Source organism: Narcine bancroftii, chromosome 11 (genome assembly GCF_036971445.1).
Source record: "Narcine bancroftii isolate sNarBan1 chromosome 11, sNarBan1.hap1, whole genome shotgun sequence".
In the NCBI taxonomy this organism is placed as follows: Eukaryota; Metazoa; Chordata; class Chondrichthyes; order Torpediniformes; family Narcinidae; genus Narcine; species Narcine bancroftii.
Window position 1 is genome coordinate 61,818,193 of NC_091479.1, and position 22,391 is coordinate 61,840,583.

General features: G+C 47.9%; 1 protein-coding gene across 5 annotated transcripts in view; it reads right to left on the minus strand.

Annotated features, from left to right (window-relative positions):
* LOC138745797 (contactin-1-like) overlaps window positions 1-22,391 on the minus strand; it is a 314,963-nt gene that overhangs the window by 266,401 nt on the left and 26,171 nt on the right. For all 5 annotated transcript variants that reach the window (XR_011346518.1, XR_011346517.1, XM_069903109.1 and 2 more), the window contains exons 6-12: window positions 20,000-20,099; window positions 16,965-17,146; window positions 10,245-10,378; window positions 9,371-9,500; window positions 7,475-7,625; window positions 6,218-6,345; window positions 5,713-5,888 (exon numbers count right to left, since the gene is read on the minus strand). Coding sequence is in view for 3 of the 5 variants with exons in the window: in XM_069903109.1 (XP_069759210.1) it covers window positions 5,713-5,888; window positions 6,218-6,345; window positions 7,475-7,625; window positions 9,371-9,500; window positions 10,245-10,378; window positions 16,965-17,146; window positions 20,000-20,099 (1,001 nt within the window). In the remaining 2 variants the exon portion in view is untranslated. The remainder of the gene's footprint in view (window positions 1-5,712; window positions 5,889-6,217; window positions 6,346-7,474; window positions 7,626-9,370; window positions 9,501-10,244; window positions 10,379-16,964; window positions 17,147-19,999; window positions 20,100-22,391) is intronic.

A 22,391-nucleotide genomic window follows, 5' to 3' on the forward strand; every position in this document is an offset into this window, starting at 1 on the left:
CAGAACTCATTGTCTTGAACACGTCACAAAATTTGCTGTTTTGTGGCAGCATCACAATGCAAACATTCATATAATTTTAATTTTAATTTTAAATGAAAATTTTTAATGTAGACCTACAGCAGGGTAACAAGCCCTTTCGGCCCACAAGTCCGTGCTGCTCAATTTATACCCAACTAACCTATACCCCTGGTACATTTCGAAGGGTGGGAGGAAGTCGGAGCCCCCAGGGAAAACCCACACAGACACGGGGAGAACATACAAACTCCTTACAGAAAGTGCAGGATTCAAACCCCGATCCCGATTTCTGGGGCTGTAACCATGATGCCCATTAGAATTCCATTGACTGCAAAAGGTGTCAGGGCATTCAGGCAAACAGTTGGGAGAGTTTTGTCAATTATCTACATGTCAACTTTCCCCAATGCCTGCTCGTGACAGGAAATTCTGAGCCATTTGAGAGAAATGTCTGAGAGTGAGAAACAAAAGTCTGCAGATGTCATCAGAACATAGGAAGACTCAGCATGTCTCACAGCTTCCAGAGGACACAGGTCTCCACCTTGGCTCTGGCAACCAACAGGACTGAGCCTCCATCACAAACTCTTGCCCTGGCCCCAGAGAACTAAGCCTCCAATGCAGATCTCCACCTTGGCCCTGATAGTCCATAGGACTGAGCCTCTGTCCTGAACTCTTACCTTGGCCCCAGCAGTCTTAAGGACCAAGCCTCCAATGCAGGTCTCCACCTTGACCCTAGCAGTTCATAAGGACCGAGCCTCTCTAGTGAACTCTCACCCTGTCTCCAGCAGCCTAGAGGACCAAGTCTTTGAAAGGCCTCAAAACTCTTCATTTCTTTTTAGACAATAGACCCCACTAGTCCATATTTACCATCACTTTCCTCTGCAAGCAAAACTTCACCCTCATTAACTTCTCCTTTGACTCATCCCACTTTCTCCAAGTCAAAGAGGTAGCCATGGGTACCTGCATGAGCCCAGCTATGCCTGCCTTTTTGTTGCCTATGTGGAGCAGTCCATACTACCAGCCTCCACAGGCAAGGCCCCTCAACTCCTTCCTCTGCTACATTGATGACTACTTTGGTGTTGCCTCATGTACTCATGATGAGTTCGTCAATTTCATCCACTTTGCTGCCAACTTCCACCCTGACCTCAAATTCACGTGGTCCTTCTCTAGCAACACTCTTCCTTTCCTCGATCTCTCTGTCTCCATCTTGGGAAACAAACTCTCGACACACATTTACTACAAACCCACCAACTCCCACAGCTACCTCAACTACACCTCTTCACACCCTGTCCGCTGTAAGGATTCCATTCCTTTCTCTCAATGACTCCATAGCATCTGTTCCCAGGGCGAGAACTTCGATGCCAGATCATCAGAGATGACCTCCTTCTTCAAACAACGTGCCTTCCTCTCTATCACCAGCAACTTCGCCCTCACCTGCATATCCTCCATGACCTACACATCTGCCCTGGCCCCCTCCGCCCCCACATGCAAGAAGGACAGGATTCCTCTTGTCCTCACCCACCACCCACTGCAACCAAAATATCATCCTCCTCTGCCATTTTCACTACCTATTTCGTGATCTCACCACCAGGCACATATTCCTCTCTCCTTCCCTCTCCACTTTCCGCAGGGTATGCTCCCTCCGTGACTCCCTCATCCACTCCTCCTTTCCCACTAATCGCCCCCTTGGCACCTAACCCTGTGGCCACGGGAGATGTTCCACGTGGCCACACCTTCTATCTCAATAGCATTCGGGGCCCCAAACAGTCCTTTCAAGTGAAGCAACTCTTCACTTGTGAATCTGCAGGGGTCATCTACAGCATTCGGTGGTCCCCTGTACATCGGAGAGACTGGGGCGCAGACTGGGAGATCGCTTCGCTGAGCACCTCTGTTCTGTCTGCCACTAGAGTTTGGATCTCCCAGTGGCCACCCATTTTAATTCCCATCCCATTCCCTTGCTGCTCATGCACTGCCAGACTGAGACCACCCATGGACTGGAGGTATCACACCTCACCTTCTGACTGGGCACCCTTCAACCGGATGGCATTAACATCAATTTCTCTGGCTTTTGTTAGCCACCCACCCCCCCCCCCCCACCACCCCCCACACACACCTTGAAGAAGGACTCAGGACTGAAATGTCGGTAACATATCTTTCTCTCCTGCGAGATCAGCTGAGTTTCTCCAGCATTTAAGCGTTTTTTTTAAGAGAAATGTCATCCACAGGCAAATATCGGTGAATCGCTGACGGGATCTAAGGGAACGTCCAAAAGCCCAGCTGTCAATTGACTTCAGTATTTCACTTCAAAGGTCCCAGAGTGACATGAAAATAGAAATTCTGCCACGAACTATCACGGGCAGCAGAAGCTGGAGCTGCTCAACGCCGAGACATGCAAGCACCGACTTGCAGCCAGAATCCTCTCAACGTGTCAATCAGCTCCAGCATTGCCTCCTTCCCCGTCACCAGCTCCAATGAAGAATTCTGTCCAGCTGTTACATTGTGGACATTGGTTTAAGGGGAGTGGAGGAAAGTTTAGGGGCCATGTTAGTGGCAGGTTTTTTTTTGACATGGAGAGTAGTGGGTTGCTGGAATGAATTGCTGGGCGGTGGGGGGGGGGTGGAGGTGGAGGTTGCTACTGTTGGGGCATGGAAGTAAGAAAAATGGAGGGTTATGGAGGCTCCTATCAGCTGCTCTGCACCCGCTGCAGCCTCCGTGCCTGCCACAGCGCTACTGCCGATGGGAGCGGCTGTCCATAGCGGGAGGGGTTAGATTGTTGTGGAACAGGGTTACGTAGGTCAGCACAACATTGTGAGCTGAAGGGCCTGCACTGTTGCTGTGATGTCCTGAACATGGAAAACAGGTTCTGAACGGAGTTTATAAGTAACAAGGGTTCAAATAATTAACAACTGAAGTTTTCAGCTAAGTTTATATGAGCAGAATTTCAGGGGAAAGCTTGCTCTGCAGCTAACCTGGGAGGCCATCTGTTCAGGGTGTGGGGATCTTGACTTGCCACTGATCACAAACATGAGTGGATCTTATACTGAGGGGCGGCCTGGTTGGCGTAGCGATTAGCACAGCGTTAGCACCCGGGGTTCGAATCCAGCATTTTCTGGAAGGTGTTGGTACGTTCTACCATGCACACATGGGTTTCCTCCGGGCACACAGGTTTCCTCCCACCGTTCAAAATGTACCAGGGTTGTAGGTCAATTGAGTGTAATTGGGAGGAACAGGCTTGTGGACTCGTACTGTCGGTCTGAAATTTAAATTTTAAATTTAGAGAGTGCAAGATCTCAAACTGCTGAATGATATTCTTAAACAGGAGGAAAGGCAAAGTTAAAATGGTTCCAGCTGTGTCCAGGCAAACCGGCCCATCCTCAGTCAGCAGCAGGAAACACTTGGCCCAGATCCCTCATGACCTCCACAGTGGACATAAAGCCCATCAGATGCTCTGCAGATGCTGGGGGTGGTTGGCACTGCTGACTTTGTCAATGGAGTGGCTGATGGGGCCATGGGTCAAACAGAATCATCAACTTTATGGATGACACAACAGCAGTTGGCCTCATCGGCCACAATGATGAGTCAGTTTGGAGGCTCATCAAATGGTGCGAGAACAATGACCTGAGTCTCAACATGGACAAGACAAAGAAGATGACTTTGAACTTCAGGAAGAGAAAGATCAACCACTCTCCATTGCTCATCAATGGTTGCGTTATGGAGAGAATGGAAAGCACCAGTTCCTTACTGTGCATATACTGGACCACCTTTCCTAGACCCACACCTTCTCATTAGTCGGGAATGCGTAGCAGGGCCTACGCTTCCTAAGAAGGTTGAGCAGAGCAAGGCGACCATCCTCCATCTTGACAACGCTTTACAGGGGCACAGAGTGTCTTGTTTGGTTCCAGATGAGCACATTTGAGGGGCCTACTCTTATTTTTTTTTAGAGCACGGAAATAGGCCATTCTGGCCCATGAGCCCGTGCTGCCCTAATTACACCCAATTAGCCAACAACCCCAGTATATTTTGAATTGTGGGAGGAAACCAGAGTCCATGGAGGAAACCCACACAGACACGCAGGAAACATACAAACACTTTACAAACAGTGCGGGATTTAAACACCATCCAATCGCTGATGCTGCAACTAAGTTGCGCTAACTGCTACTCTAACCTTCTACTCTAGGATGGCACAGTTAGCACAATGCTATCACAGCACCTGTGACCTGGGTTCGAATCCTGTGCTGTCTGTGAGGAGTTTGTACTTTCTCCTGTGTCTGCGTGAGTCTTTTCCGAGATCTCCAGTTTCCTCCCTCCCTCCAAAACATAGAGGGGTTGCAGGTCACATGGGCTCGTGGGCCAGAAGGGGCTGTAATCCTGATCCCCCACCTCATAGACCCACCACTCTGACCCCCCACACCACATGGACCCATCATTCTGAACCCACCTCCCCCCACCACACGGACAAATGGTTTTCATTTATTTCAGAAATTTTTTCCCCTTAATCAAATCTTGTTGTGGGGGGGGGGGGGCTGTGCGGTGAACGTGAGCCTGGGAGGGTCAGGGATTGATGGTGACGAGACACAATGAGCATGATGATGGGCACATTCCACGAGGGTCGTTGAGCCTGCATGTCGATGCCAGGTCAAGTCCATGCAAGGAAAGTTCCTTGGGTGGTGTCCTGGGGCTCAGTGGCCTTGGCAAAGAAGCTGCCGACCCAACGTCTCTGAAAATGTCCAGGAAACGCACACAAAGGGGCAGTTCCAACAACCTTTGTCGGGGAGCGGATGGGAAAAACTTGGTGGAGGAACAAGGAAGGGCTCTGTGACCACAGCCATTGGACAAGGCAGGGTTAACGGTGTTTAGTTGTGGTGAATCCTTCAACCTGAACGCAGCAGGTTTAAACATGATGTTCAGCTCCCCTCTGCTGGCAAGACACAGAACTACAATTGACTGCTATTCAGCGCACCCTGAGAAGGAGAGATCAACCACACAATTACAGCCATATATCTCAGCAATTGGACACCCAAATGTGGAACCAGGAGTTCCTCCAACAACTCGTTTTTAGCAAGCTCTAGTTTAAAAGTATGAGCCTAGCAACAGTACCAGTGAGAACCACACAGATTATACAGAACATGCCAATTGCAACAGGCGTATCCTGACTGACAAACAAAGCAAAATAATTACGTTAAGGGAAGATAGACACAAGACCAGATAGCATTGTGGAACTGTTGCCTCATAACTCCAGAGACCCAGGTTCAAACTTGACCTCGGGTGTTGTCTGTGTGTAGTTTGCTTGTTCTCCCTGTGACTCCCTATGTCCCAAAGGCACGGGGTTTAGTGTTGGCCATCCAGAGTAGATTGTGTGCAGACTGAGAATCAGGAGTAAGTTAGTGGCCATGAGGGAGAGGTGTGGCAATGGGTTTGTGGGATTGCACAGCCTTAATTGGCCAAATGGCCTCCTTTTTGCATTAAGAAAACGTGGAAGAGGGGAAAGGAAACTTTGGACAACTCCTGACTTACATCCTCAATGAGGGAAACCAGAGCAGAGAGCAACACCTTGAAGAGCTCAACCTTCATTTGTTCCAATTACCAAGAGAAAGAGGTGAATTCATCCTCAAATGACAGTTCAAACAAGTCACAAACGAGGTGAGACTCCGACGAGACAAGTTTGCGAGCATTTGACACCATGTTTCCACGTTCACTCACCAGTACTCTGTATTCCATGAAGTCCCTCTCTTTGTCAAAGTCAATTGGGTATCCATTGGTGGACCAGATGAAGGCAAGGTCAAGGGTGGGATCGTACGACGCGTGGCACTCCATGGTGCCGTTCTCCCCCATGGTGACGTCGATGTTTGATGGTTCCAGGGTGATCTTTGTGGGTTCTGTGGAGACAGAGAGGGAGAAAATTACCGAGGGGACTTCGGCTGCCCATCTCGAATACCAGGGTGTATTTGGGCAGCAAGGGCTCATGGGCTGAAGGGGCCTGTTAGCAAACTGTATGTCTAAATTTAATAAAACTTTTAAAAAAAGGCCCTTCAGCCCAGTGGGTCCTTGCTGACAAAGATGTCTTCCCAAGCTGGTCCAAGTTGCCTGTGTTGGGACCTTGTCTCTCAAGACCTTTTCTGTCCGTGTTCCTGTCCATCAGACTGTTCCCACCCGGCAACTCAAGGTCCAAGTGTCAAGGGCTACCAGAAAAGCTCTGGGGTCCTACCTGTGACAGAGAAAGTGCCAGTGCTGTTGGCTCTTCCTTTGTTGTTCACAGCAAAGCAGGTGTAGATGCCCTCATCAGTCATGGTCACTCCTCGAATCTCCAGAGTGCCATTAGGCCAAATAGACGTCCTGTGGGAAAGAGGCTGTGATCAATCCCAATGTTTGCACAGGGCAGAGGTAAAGAGGGAGGGGGGGAAGAGAGGGTGAGAGAGGGTGAGGGAATGAAGGGGAGAGTGGAGAGGGTTGGGGAGAGAGGGGAAGGGAGACAGAGGTAGAGGGGGGAAGGGGGAGGAGAGGTGGAGAATGGGAAAGGGGCAAGAGAGGCGAGAAGAAGTGGGAGAGAGGGGGAGAGAAGGAGGGGCAAGAGAGGTTGTGGGGAAAGGGGAGAGAGGGAGAGAGATGGGTGAGACAGGGGTGAGGAGTGGGAGTGAGAGGGAGAGATGGGGAAGGGGAGAGATGAGGGGAGAAAGGGGAGGGGGTAAGTGAGGGGGTGAGGGGGGTAGAGAGGGGTTTAGGGGGGGATAGAGGGGGAGAGGGGGGGAAGAGGAGAGAGAGAGGGGTAGAGAAGGGGAGCGAGAGGGGTAGAGAAGAGGAGAGAGAGAGGGGTTGAAAGAGGGGAGAGAGAGGGGAGAGGGGGAGAGAGATGGGGAGAGAGAGGGGGAGAGATGGTCAGAGAGAGGGGGAGGTAGGGGCGAGAGAGAGAGAGAGAAATTGACACAAACTGGAGTGTTGTTGTTTAAGGTAAAAAGGGAATTATGGCAAGTTTGTGCATACATGGCAGAAGGCCCTTCTGGTTCAAGAAACCCTTGCGGCCAAACTACATGATTGCCATTGGGAAAGAACTGCTCTCGAACCTGGGCATGTCAGACTTCAGGCTTCGGCACTTTCTACCCTGCAACCCATTATATGATTGTGGAGGGTAGGATGAAATTGGAGCAGACATAGGGGGAAACATACTGCTCCTTACAGAGGGTGCAGGATTTGAACCTCGGTTGGTGGCAGTGTACTGGCATTGCCCTAAGCACAGTAGGTGCCTGGTACGGGATGCCAGGATTAGTGCTGGAAGTAGATACGAGAAGCGAGGTAGGGGCTTCCAGATAAACTCATGAGTATCCAGGCAATAGTGGGATCAGTAACAGGCAAAGGGTTTGTGTATCTAATGATGGATGGTGAAGATGTCTGTCCAGAAGGGTATGCTGTACCATTTTATGATCGGAAGTTAGCTAAAATGTTTTAAACAAATGCTCCCTCCACTGACCTCGAGCTGTTCCTGAGGAGCTCCGTCCCCTTACTCCACGTGAATGTTGGCTTTGGAGCAGCCTTGGGATTGCACTCAAGAATTGCTTTGCCTCCTCTGGCCCCCAACAGCTTCTTCTTCACTGGGTTCAGCCGAAAGTCCGGTGCCAATGCTGAAGATAAACACAGAGGGAGTTCAGGAAACTAAAGCCATGGTAAAGTCATTCATCCCTTTCTCCAATGTTTCTGACCTTGTCACTCTGTATGGACCCATGTCACTCTGTACGGCCCGTCTCACTCTGTACGGCCCTGTGTCACTCTGTACGGCCCCATGTCACTCTGTTCGGCCACGTGTCACTCTGTTCGGCCACGTGTCACTCTGTACGGACCTGTGTCACTCAGCACAGATGTGTGTCATTCTGTAATGTCCTGTGTTGCTCTGTATGGCCCTGTGCCACTCTGTACGGACTTAAATCACTCTAGGGATCCATATCACTCTGTACGGACCTGAGTCACTGGACAGACCATTAGGGTGGACATTCAGCTTCTGGGTTGTAACTTATTATCTGCATTAAATGGACAGTCTTCACCAGAATTGTGCAACTTCAAATCACTCCCTGACCTGTTCCTTCCATGAATCATGGAAATTATAAACATTAATCCTCTGAAATCAATGACCAAATCAGCCTCTACTATCTGACCAACCAATGCAAACCACTGAAACTCAGACTTTTCCAGATATCCCCTCTGCTTTTGTAAGTGAATTCTCTTAAACTCACCTCATTGGCTGAGCAATGGATGTGGAATTTCAATGGTGAAAAGTAGGAAGAAGGTAGAACGAAGGGAAAGGGTTTTAAACAGGAGTGGATCTTATATCCCAGTGGATACGGCTTCACCAAGTTTCCAGGAGGTTACAGCACGGGAACAGCTCCTTCATCCAACTTGTCTATGCTGACCTCAATAGCCTGCCTCACTTGCCTGCATTGGGGTGACAACCCCAAAACCTTTTCTACCCATGGATGCATCGAGTAGTGGATCTGTGGAACGCTCCCCCTCAGAAGGCAGTGGAGGCCAATTCTCTGGATGCTTTCAAGAAAGAGTCAGATAGACCTCTTAAAGATGCCGGCGTTGAGGGACATGGGGAGAAGCTAGGAACGGGGTACTGATTATGGATGATCAGCCACGATCACAGTGAATGGTGGTGCTAGCTCGAAGGGCCCAATGGCCTACTTTCCACCTGTTGTCTATTGTGTACCAAAATGTCTTCAAAACATACTACTTTACTCTTTCAAGTTTCATTTCTGTTTAAAACCCTCTCCCTTCATTGTAGCCTTCTTCCTACTTTTCACCATTGAATTTCCACATCCCTATTTCAATTTCTCTGAAATCTCGACGTGGCTGTGATTGACCCCCAGAACTATACATTGGCTGAGATCCAGCTATCATTTGAAAAGGCTTAGCAGACTTAGAAATAATGTTTTGACTAAATGTTGCAAGAAACTGCAGAGCTCAGACCATCCCACAAATCTCACCCCTCCCCCCCCACCCCCGTCCATCTCCCTCTCCACTTGCCACTTTTGTGGAAAAGCCATCAGCTTATTAAAATACTCCCCCACCCCAGCCCCTCTTGCCCCTCCTCTTGTCCAAAAGATTCAGGAGCGTGAGATCACACACCACCAGATTCAAGGACAGTCTCATTCCTGCCACTGTCAGACTCCTGAACAAACTTCCCACAAGTAAAATTCAGCTGCCTCTGCTCCGCAGTAACTGTTCCCTCTCCAGCTCAGCACTCCTGTGTATTTTACTGCTGTACCGCTGTAGGCGTTGTCGAGCTGGGTTGCATGCAAATCGAACAATCTCACTGAACCTCAGGGAGCTCAACAACCAACATGAACTGCGCTTGGCGCAGAATACCAACCCAAAACTTTGAGTTCCGCATTGGAATACAGGCATCCATGCTTGTTCTCCGCCATACACTGGTACATTCCCGAGTCCTCTAGGGTCAACCTTGAAATTCGCAGCTCTCCCTTGTTAATTCGGTAGCGACCCTAGGCACAATTAAACGCAGCATTAGTCGGGACATGCGTCTCAGCCCAAATGGCCCAATTTCTGCAAGCCACTGCAGCCTCGTCTCGACCTTCTGCATCTAAACCAGCTGTGTGAGTGAAAGATCATCAAAGCACTTTGGAATTGTATGGAGCTTTGCAGGATTCAGGGCCACACACCCAAGGCCCAGAGAACGAGGCAAACATTTACACGGGCAGAAAAGTAAAACTGCAATTGTAACCAACGTCTGTGCTGGACAAAACAATGTATTTATCATAGACAGAGAAATGTAATACTCCTCTAATCAACAATCAACTCAAAATAAATCCAAGGGATGCAAAATACTTCTTGCTGTTTGCAAGCGGACATTTAATATCAGTAACGTGAGTGAGAATTAATTCATTATCATACATACAAGTGCAATGTAAATATGCCTGAAATTCTTATTTGATGCAGCCAAACAGAAACTTGGTTAAAAAAGCAACTGCAATAGTTATCAGAGAATATAAAGAGAGATAACCAATACTTACAATTTCAGACGTGCATGGTAAAAGGGGCAGGGTTTCAATATTAGAGACAAGCCTGTTTGTCATGTTGGTAAGGGTAGTAATGGGAGGTTCAGGAACCTGATTGCCATTGGGAAAGAACTGTTCTCGAACCTTGGCATGTCAGACTTCAGGCTTCGGCACCTTCTACCCCGAAACCCACTCCTGCAGCAGAACCCCACCGAGGGAATGAGTCCTTACCCCATATATCACTTCTCCATTCCGGAACCATCTGTAGGTGGGCTGGGGCTTGCCTCCTGCTTCACAGGGCCAGATCAGCTCCCCCTCAATGTCTTCGATGGTGTCATTAATTGGATGGATCCAGTAAGGGTGAGCTGCGAAGAGAGAGAGAGAGAGAGAGAGAGAGAGAGAGAGAGAGAGAGAGAGAGAGAGAGAGAGAGAGAGAGGGGCCAATTACTTGTGTGATCTAGTGACATTCATCCCTTCCCAATTACCCTCCAAACTGAAAAATGAAAATCAATAATAATGACCCTGGACCAAAACCTTGTCGTATTATCTGCTCTTCTAGTGTGGCAATGTTCACCTCATCAATACACTGTTGATGAACACCTTCAAGATTCAATTTAATAAATCAGTGTCACATTACATGAAATTGTTTTACCTGCTGTAGGGCAGAAAGATTCGCCATTGGCAGAAATTACCTGAAGTGTGTCCTACAGTCAGATAAAGAGAAGCAAAAGAGAGTCGTCGTCCCCTCGGAACCCCCCCCCCCCACCACCGAGTCACCAAGTGTCTATAGATTCACCTCCAGCCCTTCTGCAGCCTCCTCAACCACAGAGTCCAGTCCAAACCCAATGGCGAGTTGAGATCCAGATCCAAACCTCTGACACAGTCAGGAACTCTTCAGCACCCTCACCTTCTGGTTCTGATACCTGGTACCACTCTGGACAGTTTGAGTCAGTATCCAGCAGTCTGCAGCCTGGCGCGCGGTTAGGATGGGGTTGGCTGTGTGCGGTGGTCAGGGTGGGGTTTGCTCTGTGCGGTGGTCAGGATGGGGTTTGCCGTGAGCGGTGCTCAGGATGGGGTTTCCTGTGTGTTGCGGTCAGGATGGGGTTGGCTGTGCACTGTGGTCAGGATGGGGTTGGCTGTGTGCGGTGGTCAGGATGGCCTTGGCTGTGTTAGGTGGTCAGGATGGGGTTGGCTGTGTGCGGCAGTCAGGATCGGGTTGGCTGTGCACTGTGGTCAGGATGGGGTTGGCTGTGTGCGGCCGTCAGGATGGGATCGGCTGTGTGTGGCCGTCAGGATGGGGTTGGCTGTGTATCGTGAACAGGATGAGGTTTCCTGTATGTGGTGGTCAGGATGGGTTTGCTGTGTGCGGTGGTCAGGAGGGGCTTTGCGGTGTGCGGTGGTCAGGATGGGGTTTCCTGTGTGTGGTGGTCAAGCTGGGGTTTCCTGTGTCCGGTGGTCAGGATGGGGTTGGCTGCGTGTCGTGATCAGGATGATCTTGGCTGTGTGTGGTGGTCAGGATGAGGTTTCCTGTGTCTGGTGGTCAGGATGGGGTTTCCTGTTTCTGGTGGTGTGGATGGGGTTTCCTGTGTCTGGTGGTCAGGATGGGGTTTCCTGTGTCTGGTGGTCAGGATGGGGTTTGCCGTGTGGAACATAGGAACAAGGAACAGGAGTAGGCCAAAAATGGCCCATCGAGCCTGCTCTGCCATTCAATACGATCATGGCTGATCGAATTTATGACCTAACTCCACCTACCTGCCTTCTCCCCATATCCCCTAATTCCTCTATCATGTAAAAATTTATCTAACCGAATTTTAAATATGTTTAATGAGGCAGCCTCAACCAATTCCCTGGTTAGAGAATTCCAAACATTCACTACTCTCTGGGAAAAACTATTTTTCCTCATCTCTGTCCTAAATCTACTCCCCCGAATCTTGAGACTACGTCCTCTCGTTTTAGTTTCCCCGGCCAGCTCAAAAAAACCTTCCTACATCTATCCTATCCATTCCCATTTATAATCCTATATGTTTCTATAATATCTCCTCTCATTCTTCTGAACTCGAGCGAATACAATCCTAGATGATTTAATCTTCCATCATAAGTCAACCCCTTCATCCCAGGGATCAACCTAGTAAATCTCCTCCGGACCGTCTCCAAAGCCAGTATATCCTTCCTCAAATATGGAGACCAGAACTGGACACAGTACTCCAGGTGCGGTCTCACCAGTACCTTATACAGTTGCAACATTACCTCCCTACTCCAGAATTCAATTCCTCTAGCGATGAAGGCCAACATTCCATTTGCCTTCTTAATAACCTGCTGCACCTGCAACCTAATTTTTTGCGATTTAGGATGGAGTATTCTGTGTGCGGTGCTCAGGATGGGGTTTGCTGTGTCTGGTGGTCAGGATGGGGCTTGCTGTGTGCGGTGGTTAGGATGGGGTTTCCTGTGTCTGGTGGTCAGGATGGGGTTTGCTGTGTGTGGTGGTCAGGTTGGGGTTTGCTGTGTGCGGATGTCAGGATGGGGTTTGCTGTGTGTGGTGGTCAGGATGAGGTTTCCTGTGTCTGGTGGTCAGGATGGGGTTTCCTGTGTGTGGTGGTCAGGATGAGGTTTCCTGTGTCTGGTGGTCAGGATGGGGTTTCCTGTGTCTGGTTGTCAGGATGGGGTTTGCTGTGTGGAACATAGGAACATAGGAAGTAGGAACAGGAGTAGGCCAAAAGTGGCCTATCGAGCCTGCTCCTCCATTCAATACGATCATGGCTGATCGAATTTATGACCTAACTCCACCTACCTGCCTTCTCCCCATATCCCCTAATTCCTCTATCATGTAAAAATTTATCTAACTGAATTTTAAATATGTTTAATGAGGCAGCCTCAACCACTTCCCTGGTTAGAGAATTCCAAACATTCACTACTCTCTGGGAAAAACTATTTTTCCTCATCTCTGTCCTAAATCTACTCCTCCGAATCTTGAGACTGCGTCCTCTCATTTTAGTTTCCCCGGCCAGCTCAAAAAAACCTTCCTACATCTATCCTATCCATTCCCATTCATAATCCTATATGTTTCTATAATATCTCCTCTCATTCTTCTGAACTCGAGCGGATACAATCTTAGATACAATCTAGATACAATCTTTCATCATAAGTCAACCCCTTCATCCCAGGGATCAACCTAGTAAATCTCCTCCGGACCGTCTCCAAAGCCAGTATATCCTTCCTCAAATATGGAGACCAGAACTGGACACAGTACTCCAGGTGCGATCTCACCAGTACCTTATACAGTTGCAACATTACCTCCCTACTCCTGAATTCAATTCCTCTAGCGATGAAGGCCAACATTCCATTTGCTTTCTTAATAACCTGCTGCACCTGCAACCTAACTTTTTGCGATTCAGGATGTGGTATTCTGGTGTGCGGTGCTCAGGATGGGGTTGGCTGTGTGTAGTGGTGAGAAAGATGTCATCTCCAGCCAATTCAAAGCCACTTAACTCAAATGTTAAAAAGTCAAAGCCACTTAACTCAAATGTTAAAAAGTCAATTGTGCTTAAATCTCAAAAGTTTTCTCATTTGTTCAATAGCGTGAGGAAAAGGTTGTTCGCAGGTCAAGTCAAACTCAAGGAGAGTCAACGTTTCAGGTCAATCAGACCCTTTATTGGGTCTTGTTGGAAGGGGTGTACCAAAGGACAAGAGGTACCAGGTTACTGGACGGAAGGAGGTGAGAGAAGTTGGATAGACCAGTGGGAGAGGTGATACTTATGGTGAAAGGCATTTGTATAGATTTATGGACTGGCCAATCTGAACCTCCCTCACTTTCTCTTACCTCTCCTCAGGGTCCTTCATGGATTTCCCAATAAAGGCTGACATGCCTGGACTTGCCCTCTCTTACTCCTGTACCTGGAATCTGGCCAAGTCATGTATCAGCGATGCTCTGGTTTTTGGTAATTAAAGCCATTTAATCACTCCATCATGTTGACACGATTACTATGTGTTCCACAATTTAATTAACAAAACAAAAGCCATGGAAACTCAGCATACAGGACAGGGCAGCAGCGATCAGGAAAATGCCTAGTTACCCAACCCACAGAAGGTGGTGTCAACCCAGCCACGTGGTGCAGTAGCAGATGCACCCCTGGGGTCTGCATCAACTCGGCCATGGGTAATGGGAGAAGTTTGTCGGCTGACCACGCTAATGTTTGAATTCAGGGAATCCAATGCAGTCGTTATCTTTGAGAGTTGGCTGCACGGGTCGCAGACGTTCATGCACCGCCACAGCCTAAGGGATGTTGAAGATAACTATGATCTCCTGTTTGAATCTGTGGGTGATCGGGTGTTTTGAATAATTAGAGACAGCCGAACATAGGACAAGTCAATGGCCCTGCTGCAGAAGTAATACGGGACCCCAACCTAATGTTTGCGAGGTACAAATGAATGACCTGGCATCAAGCCCCTGAGGAGCCCTTTGCACACTTCACGCAAGCAATGAGAGAGCTGGTTAGAGCCTGTGGGTGTACTGCGGTGAGATCCCCCAATTATGCCGACAAGCTGATGTGGGACGGACTGCTGACAGACATACTATCATCCCAGGTTCGTCAACGACTCCTGGAATAAGGTAACTGCATGTTGCAAGAAGTACTGGACTTGGCGGAAGCAATGGATACTGCAGTGCAAAGCTGTGAGGCTTACACCGCCCGAGGTCTGGCATCCACATAGGGAATCAGGGTGCTGCCATGTTGGGATATGGCACCGATGGCCAGGGCCGTGAAGTGTGCTGATTCTGTGGGCTGGCCAGGTGCCCCCAGAAGTTCTGCCTGGCCAGGAACGCAGTCTGTTCAAATTGTAAAACGAAAGGGCACTTTATGGCTGGTGTTACTGGACCCCGAGAGAATGCGCCCCCTTAGGGAATTCCCGTTGCCCTAGAACCTGAAAGCCCTGAAAAGGTGCCTTGGGTTCTTTTCCTATTACACCCAATGGGTCCTCAATTACACGGACAAGGCCCGGAGAAGACAAGACTTTCCCCCATCAGCAGAGGCTCGTAACACCTTTGAGGGCATCAAGGATGAGATTGCCAAGGCGGCGATGCAGGCCATTGATGAATCCATCCCATTCCAAGTGGAAAGTGATACCTCTGATGTTGCCCTTGCAGCCACGCTGAATCAGGCAGACAGTCAGTGGCATTTTTCTCTAGAACACTCCAGGGCCTGGAATTCAGGCACTCGGCAATTGAGAAAGAGGCGCAGGCCACAGTGGAAGCTGTGCGCCACTGGAGGCATTATTGGGCTGGTAGACCATTTACCCTGCTGACAGGCCAGAGGGTCATTGAGTTTATGTTTAACATCAAAAAGTGGGGTAAAATAAAAAAATGATAAGATCATGTAGTGGAGAATCGAACTCTCTACGTATAATTATGAAATCTTATACCGGCTGTAGGGGTGGAATTGAGGGAAGCTGGGCCAGGAGAAGCCATTGAATTCAGCCTCTGGCTTCAGCCAGTGCGAAGTTTTTCTACTTGGTTATGTTAGTACGTTTCTTTCTATCGCACAACAAGATGACTGAATGGTCAAAAGACTTTAAGGATTCAGAAATCCAATGGAATTTGAGCTGTGAGAGATTGCTAGAATAGGTGTTAACATACAAAGGGCAGCGAGGAACATCGATGAACAAGGGGAATTTGCAATATTAATTCTTGGATACATGACATTCCCATAAGGCAGAAAACATGACCAATGAAATTGCTGAACCATACTCCTGCAGGCTCTGTGAAAGAATGAAGCTGCAAGGCACATCTCTCTACATTTACCCCTTTGCTTAGCACTGCTACTGGCGCAGACCTGGGAGAGCAGAATCAGAAGGTTTCAACCACCCACTTCTAATGTCAGCCGCTCCATGCAGGCTTTAAACAGCTTGTTAAAGGAGCCAACAATGCTTGTAAGTAAAATCCTGCAACTGCGGCATCTGTACCCAAGATGGCAGCGCCTGTGACTGGCAGCAGCTATGAGGGGTTGCAGACTCTGGGAAAGCAGCAGACCAGTGCAGGGCACCAGAAATGTGGAGAACACCCTCCCACCCCACCCCTGTTGAGAAGGAGAATCAGAGGAGACAACCCTAGATGATTACGATGATGAACCAGCAATAGCACCAGCAGCTGAGGAACCCACACAGGTTGCAGATGAAGGAGCCACATGGGCTCCTGGAGCCTGCCTCATGGGAACCAGGTATCGGAGCAAGGATTCAAGAGGGGGGGGCTGAGGGCAAGAAGGGCTCCCGAAGGGCCTCGGGCACCGGAGGCTTCCTGATTGTGTCAGAAGTTTGGATCTGGAGCTTAGCTTGGTGATGAATCAAACAGGAGTCGGTGCAGTTGTAGAGACTGCCAGAGCGCTGGAAACTCGGTGATTCTGAAGGGGCTCTTATTTGCTTCTCTTTCTCCTCTTGTTCAGGGTGCTGGGCAATACTCATGGCAACTCTTTGTTTGCCTTACATAAGACAAAAGTTGAAGTATATCATGTACATTACATTTTTTTAATGTTTAATTACATTACAATAAAAAGGAACCTTGAACCTATTTAATTCCCTCTTTTTTAAAGTTATTGCAAGATCTGCATCCAGCAGCTATCTGGGATTAAGTTATAAATTGTAACAGCATAAAGACACATGGAACTTATCCTTGTTCTTTTCCGAAAAATGGTGATGAGTCTCACACAGAATATCCCTCCAGTGAAATAGATTGATAGTTATTCAATGAAAAATCTCAAATGCCTTTATCAAACCTCAATGAACTTGAGACTCCCCAGGGTCCCTTTCCCAGAATAAATCCAGCAAATTTTTTCTGCCTCTTCTCTGAAGCTGGATGTTCATGTGGAGGCTTTGCCAGTGATCTCACTGGACAGGAGCAGAACCAGCAAGGAAGAGCAAAGCCCCAGACTCCTGGAGTTGAGTTTGTTGGTAGGGTGCTCTTACCGTGCACGGTCAGCAATCCTTTGATGTGGTCTTTTCCCTTCGAGTTTCTGGCCTCACACTCGTAGGTTCCCTCGTCCTCGGGCTGGATGTTCGACAGCTTCAGGACAGTGTTGAACTTGAGCAGCTCAGCGCTGCTGGGCAGGCTGCCTCCCACCTTCCGCCATTCAATTTGCGGAATCGGGCTGAGGGAAGAGAGGCAAGGGGAGAGGGGAACACGGGATGGAGGAAGTGATCGAGTCCACAAGGGGGTGAGGAAGGAGAGAAAGGGAGGGACAATGAATATAGAGAGACAAGGAGAGGGTGAAGAGAGATGTGGAGATAAGGAAAAAAGGGGAGGAGCATGGGGGAGGGGGGTATGGAGAAGAGAGAGTAGTTACCAAAAACCAGTATGTAGATTGTTTTACCTTCAAAACAATGTGGTGGTAAACAGCTCTGATTGAGAGAACAGTGACTGCAGAGCTCACCCAGAGAAGCCTTACTCCGTGACACTCTGATCCTGCCCCCATGCCGGACTTGCTTTAACTTTGGCCCCCTCAGGAGACAGGGGTACCAAATTTTTTCTCAGCTCATGTCAGATGATTGAAGATAGCTTCCCACGTGTTACCATGTCTGCACAGTTGCTGCCCAGATACCTTCGAGAACCAAACAGCAGTGAAGAAGCCTGTCGAGAGACCACTGGATGCTGAAAACAGAATCCCACCCTCTTTCCAATTGCCCTGTCTTGAAGTTAAACCACGACCTTCCAGACCATGCATTCCATTTAATTGGAATCTCTTCTTACTGCATAACTGCCTACCCATCTGCCTGGGGAAAATCATCCTCCAATGTTAACATTAATAAAGAACTGGATTTATGGCAGCAAGCTGAGCTCAGAGGTGATTTTCAGACAAGGTGAGGGAAAATCCAAAGGCTTCTACAGTTATATTAAGAGTAAAAGGATAGTAAGGGGAAACATTGGTCCTCTTGAAGATCAGAGTGGATGGAGAGATGGGAGAGATCTTAAATGTGTTTTTTTTTGCATCAGTATTTACTTTGGAAACTGGCGCACAGTCTACAGAAGTGAGGCAAACAAACAGGTTAAAGAGGAGGAGGTGATTGCTGTCTGAAGTCAAATGAAGATGGCTAAATCCCCAGGGCCTGACAAGGTATTCTCTTGGACCTTGAGGGTGGAAATTGCAGATATATTTAACATATCCTTAGTGACGAGTAAGGTGCCAGAGGACTGGAGGGTAGATCACTTTGTTCTGGTGTTGAAAAATAATCTTTAAATAATCTGGGAAATTATAGGCCAGTAAGCCTTTTATTGGAAGTGTTCTAAAAGATCAGTTTACAAGTAAATGGATAGATAGGGACTGATTAGGGATTGTCAAAATGGTTTTGTGTGTGGTAAACCATGTTTAATCAATCTTACAGAGTTTTTGAGGAGGTTACCAGAAAGATTGATGAAGGAAAGACCGAAGATGTAGTCTAGATGGATTTTAGTCAAGGTTTAGTTGCTCGGTGTGCATGATGATGCAGATAATTGGATTGAAAATTGGCTTTATGGGAGAAGCCAGAGAGTGTTAGTGGGTGATTGCCTCTCTGACTGGAGCCCTGTGGCTAGTGGTGTGCCTCAAGGATCAGTGCTGGGTTCAATGTTGTTTATCAACGATCTGGGCGATAATGGGGTAAATTGGATCTGCAAATTTGCGCATGACATAAATATTGGAGCTGTAGTGGACAGTGGGAAAGGTTTTCAAAGCTTGGAGAGGGATCTGGACCAGCTGCCAAAATAGGCTGCAAAACGGCAGGTGGAGTTTAATGCAGATAAGTATGAGGTGTGTAACTTTGGAAGGGCAAACCAAGGTAGGACTGTAACAGTAGGGCACTGAGGAATGCTGCAACACAGAGGGATCTGAGAATGCAGATACATCATTCTCTGAAAGTAGGTAGACAGGATCATAAATAAAGATTTTGGCCTTTATAAATCAAAGCATTGAGTTGGGATGTTATGGTGAAGTGTGCAATGGTGAGGCCAAATATGGAGTGTTGTGTGCATTTTTTTTTCATTAACTACAGGAGGGATGTTGATAAGACTGAAAGAGTGCAAAGTAGATTTACCAAGATGTTGCCAGGACTTGAAGAACTGAGTTACAGTGAAAGATTAAACAGGTTAGGGGTTTATTCCCTGGAGCACAGTGGAACAAAGGGAGATTTGCTAGAGGTTGGGTATGGGATAGGTATAGATAGAGAAAATGAAAGCAGGCTTTTTCTACTGAGGTAGATGAGATTAAAAACTAGAGGACATGGGTTAAGGGTGAAAGGGGAAGGTATGATCTGCTTTGGCTTCTCGCGAGTGATGTGCCCTTTACAGGCTCTGGTTTAATTGCACATCGGCAATTGCCCTTGAGAAGGTGACGGCGTACAGCACTGAGATAGAACCTTCGACCCACCCAGCTTCATGCATCGAACGCCAATTTAGAACAAGGAGTTAAATAGATAATCCAAGCAATCAACAATTAAAGAACGGGGGTGGGGGGTGGGGAATGGGGGATGTAAGTGCAGAGAAGCTATTTCCTCCTGGGCTGATTCAAAAGTGAGAGGAGAAAATCTTACAATCACATACAATCACATAAAACATCACGAGTGGGCTCTTGACCCGAGTTGGAGCAGAATGGTGAAAGCTGTCCTCATAGTAGATCTGCTAACGACCTGGGCTGAGGACAAAATTGCAATTCTTTCCAATCAAAACAAGTGAAGTACATTAGGAAGCATGCTCCTACAGTATATCAGAGATCCTAAACTCTCCGGACCACAGGCGATACATTTTCATAAACAAAGATCAGACTGATGAGCAATAGTTTTCACAGGATATGGAACTGAAGTGAGCTATAGATCAGGATTCAACTGGGAGAGCAGGTTTGAGGGGCTGTCTGGCCTCCCCGATTCTCTGGGTGCCCCATGCTTCACTAATACCTGCATGTGGGAAGAAGAGTCAGAGCAAGGGTGAACTCCGTAGCCTCGCGCACTGCAGTGGCCTTAAGCTTCATACTTACTTTCCCAGTGCAAAGCATTCCAGAGTTAGATTTTGACCCATCAGGACTTGGGTGTCACTGAACTTCACCCGAATGTCAGCAGGGTATCGTTTCACCACTCCTGAAATTTAAACCACACAGGTCAGCTAGAGCGAGAGTAATTTCTGATCACTGACTGTGATTTGAGCAACAGTGGGGCAAGGTCACCAAACAATGAAAACTCTTTAATCACCTTCACCAATCGTTTAACAGTAATTCCAATGAGCTAAAATTGATGGTTCAATCTGTTCAAACATAAGGTGGCCGGGAGATAAATTGAGGATAAACAAGGAACAGTCAGTGACTGTGGAGAATGAACCTGTCCTGAATGGAATCACCATGGAATTTCTGAACCCGTCAATCACTCAGTTACACGAATCCTATTCTTAATTCTCCTCCTGTCGCTGACATCATAAATAGTCACTGTCCAGAAATATTAGCACCATTCCATTCTCCACAGAATCTCTGGGCACACCAAAGTGTTCCCATTATTTTCTGTCCCGATGCTTTGGAAATGAGGCAGAAATCGGGAGGTTTGTAGTGCCTGTCCCACCCTGCCCTTGAATATGCATCTTAATTCTGGTAAAAGCATGAAACACGAGGTCCTGGTGTGCCTACTGCTCTGGAAATAAAACATCACGAGTGGGCTCTTGACCCGAGTTGGAGCAGAATGGTGAAAGCTGTCCTCATAGTAGATCTGCTAACGACCTGGGCTGAGGACAAAATTGCAATTCTTTCCCATCAAAACAAGCTGAAACCCTTGTTGCAGGCCAGAGCCCCTCTAATACCATATCAGACTGTTCCCAGCTCAGGAAACATCTGCTCTGAAGGTCAAAGAGAGGTCCCCACCCTTGCCAAGCAGCCAAAGCTGACACCTATGATGCCTCCTGCCGCGTGATCAATTTTCGACCCATATCTGATGGGAGGCCATTGAGCTAAGAGCAGCTTTCAGGGAAGGAGAGGGGTCAAGGTCATTTCTGATTGAGTTCACAGGATTCTGGAGGGGGAGGGTGAGCAGCCAGATGATGTGGTCTATGTGGAGACCAATGACATAGATAGGAGTAGGGATGAGGTCCTGAAGAGGGAAGATAGGGAGTTAGGAAAGTTAAAAAGTAGGACCTTGAGGGTGGTAATCTCAGGATTGCTGCCTGTGCCACACGCCAGAGAGGGTAGGAACAAGAAGTTATGACAGATGAAAGCATGGCTGAAGGATTGGATTAGTGGATTACTGGGATCTCTTCTGGAGGAGGTCTGACCTGTACAAAAAGGATGAGCTGCACCTGAACTGGAGGGGGACCAATATCCTGATGGGCAAGTTTTTGTGAGAGCTGTTGGGAAGGGTTTAAACTGGTTTGGCGGGGGCATTGGAATCAGAATGTGAGGGCAGAGATTAGGGTAGAATGACAAAAGCATGATGCTCTGTGCTCTGAGTTGGTGAGGAAGGACAGGCAGGGGACAAAACATTTAAGGTAGACAGTTGGAAGGATTGAAATGTGTCTATTTCAATGCTAGGAGTATTAGGAATAAAGGGGATGAACTTAAAGCATGGATTAGTACTTGGAACTACAATGTTGTGGCCGTTACTGAAACTTGGCTGGAGGAAGGGCAAGATTGGCTGAGGCAGTAACCTGGGTTTAGGTCTCTTAAAAGGAATAGGATGGGAGGTAGAAAATGGGGGTGGGGGGAGTAGCATTATTGGTCAGGGATAGTTTCACGGCTATAGAAAGAAAAGTCGCTGTAGAGGGAATGTCCACTAAGTCAGCGTGGGTGGAAGTCAGAAATAGGAAGGGAGCTATCACTGTAACAGGAATAGCCCTCAGGACACTGACGAGCAGATAAGCAAGCAGATTTTGGAATGGTAAGGAAATACAGGGTCGTAGTTATGGGTGATTTCAACTTCTCCAATATTGACTGGCACCTCCTGACTGCAAGAGGGATAGATAGGCTGAATTTGTCAGGTGTGTTCAAGAAGGATTCCTGACAGTATGTGGGGGAGCATTTTGGTAAAAATAACCATAACTCCCTTAGCTTCAACATAGCTATGGAAAAGGATAAAAACAGTCAAAATGGGTAAGTGCTTAACTGGGAGGGGTGAATTACAAAGGGATGAGGCAGGAACTAATAAGAGTAAATTGGAAACAGGTGTTCAAGGGTGAAAGCACAGAAGTAATGCAGAGGAAGTTAAGGGACCACTTGTGCAGGGTTCAAAATAGGCTTGTATCACTGGAACTGTGGCTGACAAAACAGATCAGGCAACAAGTCAAGAGGAAGAAGGAAGCATACATTAGATAGAGGAAGCATGAAACAGGAAGGGCTCATGAGAAGTATATGGTAGTCAGGAAGGAGCTTAAGAAAGGCCTTAGGAGAGCTTAAA